This window comes from Branchiostoma belcheri, unplaced genomic scaffold (assembly GCF_001625305.1).
Source record: "Branchiostoma belcheri isolate BF01 breed outbred unplaced genomic scaffold, Haploidv18h27 scaffold70, whole genome shotgun sequence".
Lineage (NCBI taxonomy): Eukaryota > Metazoa > Chordata > Leptocardii > Amphioxiformes > Branchiostomatidae > Branchiostoma > Branchiostoma belcheri.
Window position 1 is genome coordinate 1,743,249 of NW_017804354.1, and position 7,529 is coordinate 1,750,777.

General features: G+C 39.4%; 1 protein-coding gene across 1 annotated transcript in view; it reads right to left on the reverse strand.

Annotated features, from left to right (window-relative positions):
- Window positions 1–650: 650 nt before the first annotated feature.
- Window positions 651–7,529, reverse strand: part of LOC109484818 (zinc finger protein 525-like) — a gene marked incomplete at its 3' end in the record, with an annotated part of 16,320 nt that continues 9,441 nt past the window's right edge. The window contains exons 2-3 of the mRNA XM_019788178.1: window positions 6,817–6,984; window positions 651–850 (exon numbers count right to left, since the gene is read on the reverse strand). Of these exons, the coding sequence (XP_019643737.1) occupies window positions 651–850; window positions 6,817–6,984 (368 nt within the window). The remainder of the gene's footprint in view (window positions 851–6,816; window positions 6,985–7,529) is intronic.

The following is a 7,529-nucleotide window of genomic DNA, read 5'->3' on the forward strand; positions in this document are numbered from 1 at the left end:
ACACTTCGTGACAGGAACTACTAGTAGATACACAGGAAATCTAAGCTCGTACACACACAACACTAACGTCTACACTCCAACTACTGTGTACAAACACAGCACTAATGTCTACCTTTCAGCTTCAACTACTGTGTACAATCACTTACCGATGTTAATTACTGATTATGTATATGTACATTATCCAATCTATACTATAACGCTTACTATTCTCACTCTACAATTCTATATAGCTAAAATAGATTTTCATATCTCATATTACAACAAAGTATATGGGCTACGAAGCGAAACTAAGACTTATTCGTGTAACTAAATTATAGCCATAACTTAATTAGATATTAAAGTGAACAAGTATAGGGCTTTCTCGTGGGAAAACCTTTGCCTACTTGCAAACATCATGAATTCTTACAGAATATTCAGCCCAAATCTTAATGAACATAACTGTCATATATCCTTAAGATTCGTATCAAAATATTAAGTAGAAAAAACTGTAGTTAACAGCAGACTGTGCCTACTAAATGTCACTACGAGATGGTCACAGTTGCAGACTTGGTGCCTCTGTGTGGATTTTTATATGTCGAGATAGGATAGCATTAGAGGCTGCAGAATAGCTACACTGGTCACACTTGTAGGGTTTTTCTACCGTATGGGTTCTCATATGTCGGGATAAGGCAGGCCTTTAAATCTGTCCTGTATCCACACTCCCCACACATGTAGGGTTTCTCACCGGTGTGTTTTGTGAGATGATCGTCTAAATGAGACTTCCGTACTGCAGAAAAGTCACACTGGTCACACTTGTAGGGTTTTTCTCCTGTATGGGTTCTCATGTGTTGGGATAAGTTAGACTTGATAGCTGTCCTGTATCCACACTCCTCACACATGTAGGGTTTCTCACCGGTGTGTTTTGCTAGATGTTGGTCCAAATGATATTTCCGTGCTGCAGAATAGTCACACCGGTCATACTTGTAGGGTTTTTCTTCTGTATGGGTTCTCATATGTCGGGATAAGGTAGACTTTCTAGCTGTCCTGTACCCACACTCCCCACACATGTAGGGTTTCTTACCATCGTTATTCAAGTTGACTTGTTGTGCTGCCGCCTGGCCTTGAACATTGCTTGTTTTGCTGTCACAGTCGACCTGGGAAACCCCGGTGGGAGACCCATCACAGCAGTTCTGACCAACTCCGGTGGGAGACCCGTGTCCCGCCATTGCCATGTTCAGCCTAACGAAAAAATTAAGAAATTATACAGATTAAGCGTTATAAGCTGTCAATGATAAAATAGAATTTATAGAAAACAAGCTTTAAAGAATTCTAACTTCGCCAAGCTTTACAATTTTAATCAAATGCATTACAACGTAACCCAAGATAATTCTGACGTGTTGTCTTTCTCGCATTTGATTAAATTTGCTTCTATGTTGTTCCAATCATAATTTGTGAGATCTTACAATCACTCACACCACCAATCTCTTAAAACATTTTATATCATATTATTTATTACTTCTACGACTACGAACAAATTGGGTAAAATGACCCCATTCGCTAGGCTGGAAAGAGAGTCGGCAGTATAGCCTATAGGTTTGGTCACCAGGCTTCTCTATTTACTGTTTTTACAAATCAGTTCTACGCGTTTTTAGATTTTGTAATGTACGCCTTGTGCGATTCTTAACAATACAATTAACATTTCTATATAATTTCACGTACTCTAAAAAGGCCACTTTGCCTGATGCAAATCGACGTACATGTAAGTGGCGAGGGTCGAACGTATGTTTGATTTCGCCCCCCTCCCTCTTTAATTCCACGATATTCACATCCCGAAAATGCCTACAAATTATCATCCTACTGCGGTTCTTCTTCCACAGAAATAGTCTTAAACTATTCCCCTAAACATTACAATACTTTTCTGCCCGTTTCTAAGCCTTACCTGTTTCCTATGACGGTTTTTCTCTTCACGTAAACCGGAACTCGGACAGCTTTGTCCTTCTGTCGTCTCGTAAGTCAGAGGACAACACCAAATGGGTCAAAGGTAAAGTTGTGTGCCTGATTACCCACATTGTACATTTGACATCACTTGGCACGTTACGTTCTCCTCATAATGTCAACGTTCTGCGTTTCAAACCGACCACCTTATAACATAACAAGCGTCTAACTTTTGTTTCTGATCTAATACGAAAGAGATAGTTTTAGGGAATAAATGTCAAGCCAAACTGTTTGGTCTGAATCTTGACTTCTGTGTTTTATGATCAACTCACCACCTCTGACAATATTCCAAGAAAAACAAGCAACACAGAAGGAATCATTATGTTCAAGGTACATAACGATTTAATTGTGTTAGTGGAAAGTTTCTATAGATACATCTTCTAAAAGTAATGCAAAACAAACAGGAACTTTTACTCGTATCCAAAATAACGCCTACGTTTTCAGAACAGTGAAATACTTCCTTCTATTGGAAACTGAAGCAAGTCGGTCATTTTACACCGATGCAAATCAGCGCAAAGATTTTACTACAAACCAAACGCTAGTTTCCTGAGTATATGTTAGTCAAAAGATATTCTTGTGTCTGTAAGACATACAGACAAACACTTAGACAAAGTGAAGTAGAAAATAGAAGGTCTTTCAATGGCTTCGTTCAAACAAACTCAACATTAACTTCTAACTTTCAACTACAGTTTACAATCACTTACCGATGTTAAATACTGTACATATACATTATCCAATCAATACCAAAAAAATTCGGTGTTCAACCACAAATTAAGTTTACTGTTAAAAAAATACAAATCTGGTTATCAAATGATGGATTCGTTTCCAAAATATATGATTGATAGTTAAAGAAAGTATATTTGTCTGGCTAAGAATTATTCTTGTAACTAAACCACAGTTTTACAGTGATTAAAAATGCAGTGGACAAAAGTGCTTACGACATTTCGTAAAAAAACTTGCATATTTGCAAATATTGGTAGCATATCTTATAATTATATAATAAATCATGTAGTTAGCCTAAATGTTTTCAAAATTATTGTGCTGTATCCTTAAACTTAATATAATCTGAAAATAGAAAAACTATACTTAAGAGAAGATTATGCACATTAAATGTCACTACGAGATGGTCACAGTTGCAGAGTTGGTGCCTCCGTGTGAATACTTTTATGTCGAGTTAGGGAAGACTTAGAGGCTGAAGAATAGCTACACTGGTCACACTTGTAGGGTTTTTCTGATCTATGGGTTCTCATATGTTGGGTTAAGTTAGACTTTTGAGCTGTCCTGTATCCACACTCCCCACACATGTAGGGTTTCTCACCGGTGTGTTTTGTGAGATGGAAGTCTAAATGAGATTTCTTTGCTGCAGAATAGTCACATTGATCACACTTGTAGGGTTTTTCTCCTGTATGAGTTCTCATATGTCGGGATAAGGCAGACTTTTTAGCCGCCCTGTACCCACACTCCCCACACATGTAGGGTTTCTCACCTGTGTGCTTAGTGAGATGATAGTCTAAATGAGGTTTCTGTGCTGCAGAATAGTCACACTGGTCACACTTGTAGGGTTTTTCTCCTGTATGGGTTCTCATATGTTTAGATAAGTCATACATGTGAGTTGTCCTGTATCCACACTCCCCACACATGTAGGGTTTGTCACCGGTGTGTGTTGCTAGATGTCGGTCCAAAGCAGATTTCTGTGCAGCAGAATAGTCACACTGGTCACACTTGTAGGGTTTTTCTCCTGTATGGGTTCTCATATGTCGGGATAAGTCAAACTTGTAAGCTGCCCTGTACCCGCACTCCCCACACATGTAGGGTTTCTCACCAGCGTGTTTAGCTAGATGTCGGTCTAAATTTGATTTCTGTGCAGCAGAATAGTCACACTGGTCACACTTGAAGGGTTTTTCTCCTGTATGGGTTCTCATATGTCGGGATAAGTCAGACTGTTTAGCTGTCCTGTACCCACACTCCCCACACATGTAGGGTTTCTCACAAGCGTTATCCATGTTAACTTGTGCTGCTTCCTGATATTCAGCATCGCTTGTTTTGCTGTCACAGTAGACCTGCGAAACCCCGGTGGGAGACCCATCACAGCAGTTATGACCAACTCCGGTGGGAGACCCGTGTCCTGTCGCTTCCATGTTGAGCCTAATGAAAAAATGAAGAAATTATACACATGGTCAGAATTGTCAATGATAAAATTGGGTTTATAGATAATTAGGTTTAAAGAGTTTTGACTTCAACAATTAATTATGCATAACAACATAACCCACCATAATTCCTCCTCTCCGAAAGGAGGAGGAAAGCCCGCCTCACAACATTCTACAAAATAGTGCATAAAATTACTACTATCCCTACAGATAAACTGCTCAGGCCAGCTCAGGGGCGTAGCCGAGGGAGTCATCAGTATAAATTCCAACCTATACACGCAGCTACAGACATCTATAAATATTCCCGCTTCCCCCGCACAATCCCACAATGGAACGCCTTGCCTGGCCCGGTAATCATGGCTCCCACCGTTGAGTCCTTCCGGGCCAGGCCCGAGGCCCTGCCCGCCTTAGACCAATTAACGCCCCCCCCCCCCCCCCAAGAGCCCCAACAGGGGCTATATGGGGGTATAGCCGGCAAAGATGAAGATGAATTCTAGCGTGTTGCATATTTTGCATTTAAATAAAGTTGCTTTTATGTTGCGGCAAAATAAATGTTAGATCTTGATGATCACTCTCACTCACCCACTCACGCACCCACTCACTCAAGATCACTCTCTCACACTCACTTACTTCACCTAGCTTGTTCACTCAATCACTCGGTTACCCTCTCACTCATTCACACCACAGAGTTTGCTGAAAATATTTCAGTTATCAATTCTACACCTACAAACAATGGGTAAAATGGGAAGCTAGGCTGGAAAGAGAGTCGGCAGTATAGCCTATAGGTTTGGTCACCAGGCTTCTCTATTTACTGTTTTTACAAATCAGTTCTACGCGTTTCTAGATTTTGTAATGTACGCCTTGTGCGATTCTTTACAATACAATTAACATTTCCATATAATTTCACGTACTCTAAAAAGGCCACTTTGCCTGATGCAAATCGACGTACATGTAAGTGGCGAGGGTCGAACGTATGTTTGATTTCGCCCCCCCCCCTCCCCTTTAATTCAACGATATTCACATCCCGAAAATGTACACAAATTATCATCCTACTGCGGTTTTTCTTCCACAGAAATGGTCTAAAACTATTCCAATCAACATCAGAATATTTTTCTGCCCGTTTCTAAGCCTTACCTGCTTCCTATGACGGTTTTTCTCTTCACGTAAACCGGCACTCGGGCAGCTTTGTCCTTCTGTCGTCTCGTGAGGTCAGAGGTGAACTCAATGTGGGTCAAAGGTAAATTTGTTTGCCTGATTACCCAAGTAGTACATTTGATGTCAGTTGGCACGTTACGTGTTTCTTCATAATGTGAACGTTCTGCGTTCAAACCTACCACTTTAAGAACGTAACAAGCGTCTGACATTTGTTTCTGATCTACTTTGAAAGAGATAAAATTAAGGGAATGAATGCCAAGCCAAACTGTTTGGTCTGAATCTTGATTTCTGTGTTTTATGATCAACTCACCACCTCTGACAATATTCCATCCAAGGAAAAAAAGAGCAACACAGAAGGAAACATCATGTTTAAGGTACATAACGATTTAATTGTGTTAGCGGAAAGTTTCTATAGATACATCTTCTAAAAGTAATGCAAAACAAACAGGAACTTGAACGCATATACAACATAACGCCTACGTTTTCACAACTGTGAAGTACTTCCTACTATTGGAAACTGAAGCAAGTCGGTCATTTTACACCGATGCAAATTAGCATAAAGATTTTACAACAAACCAAACGCTAGTTTCCTGAGTATATACTTCGAACCAAAGTGATATATTAATATGTAGATTCCGATATGATTGTAATTTGTATTTCCCTACTATTAATAATTTATATTGTAAACAACTTGATCAGAATTCAGCCCTATATGTCAAAGCTGCGAGATATGTTGTTGATATGTTGATACAAACAAATAAACCAATTATTATTATATGTTAGTCAAAAGATATTATTGTGTCTGTAAGACATACAGGCAAACACTTAGACAAAGTGAAGTATTAACAGAAAATGGAAGCTCCTTCAATGGCTTCATTCAAACAAACTCAACGTTAACTTCTACCTTTCAACTACTGTTTACAATCACTTACCGATGTTAAATACTGTATATTTACATTATCCAAAAAATACCAACAAATTTTGGTGTTCTACCACAAATTAAGTTTACTGTTCAAAAATTACAAATCTGGTTAACAAACGATGGAGTCGTTTCCAAAATATATGATTGATAGTTAAAGAAAGTATATTTGTCTGGCTAAGAATTATTCTTGTAACTGAACCACAGTTTTACAGTGATTAAAAATGCAGTGGACAAAAGTGCCTACGACATTTCGTTAAAAAAAACTTGCATGTTTGCAAATATTAGTAGCATATCTTATAATAAATCATGTAGTTAGCCTAAATGGTTTCAAAATTATTGTGCTGTATCCTTAAACTTAATATAATCTGAAAATAGAAAAACTATACTTAAGAGAAGATTATGCACATTAAATGTCACTACGAGATGGTCACAGTTTCAGAGTTGGTGCCTCCGTGTGAATTCTTTTATGTCGAGTTAGGGCAGTCTTAGTGTCTGTAGAATAGCTACACTGGTCACATTTGTAGGGTTCCTCTCCTATATGGGTTCTCATATGTTTGGATAAGTCAGACTTTTGAGCTGTCCTGTACCCACACTCCCCACACATGTAGGGTTTCTCACCAGTGTGTTTTAGTACATGTCTGTCCAAATGAGCTTTCCGTGTTGCAGAATAGTCACACTGGTCACACTTGTAGGGTTTCTCTCCTGTATGAGTTCTCATGTGCATGGATAAGTGAGACTTTTTTGATGTCCTGTACCCACACTCTCCACACATGTAGGGTTTCTCTCCTGTATGAGTTCTCATGTGCATGGATAAGTGAGACTTTTTTGATGTCCTGTATCCACACTCCCCACAAATATAGGATTTCTCACCAGTGTGTTTTGCTAGATGATTGTCCAAACTGGATTTCTGTGCAGCAGAATAGTCACACTGGTCACACTTGTAGGGTTTTCTCCTGTGTGGGTTCTCATATGTTGCGATAAGGTAGACTTCAGAGTTGCCCTGTACCCACACTCTCCACACATGTAGGGTTTCTCACCGGTGTGTTTTGCTTTATGTTTGTCCAAAGCAAATTTCCGTGCAGCAGAATAGTCACACTGGTCACACTTGTAGGGTTTTTCTCCTGTATGGGTTCTCATATGTTTGGATAAGTCAGACTTGTGAGCTGTCCGGTACCCGCATTCCCCACACATGTAGGGTTTGTCACCGGTGTGTTTTGCGAGATGTTGGTTTAAATGAATTTTCTGTGCTGCAGAATAGTCACACTGGTCACACTTGTAGGGCTTTTCTCCTGTATGGGTTCTCATATGTATGGATAAGGTAGACTTGTAAG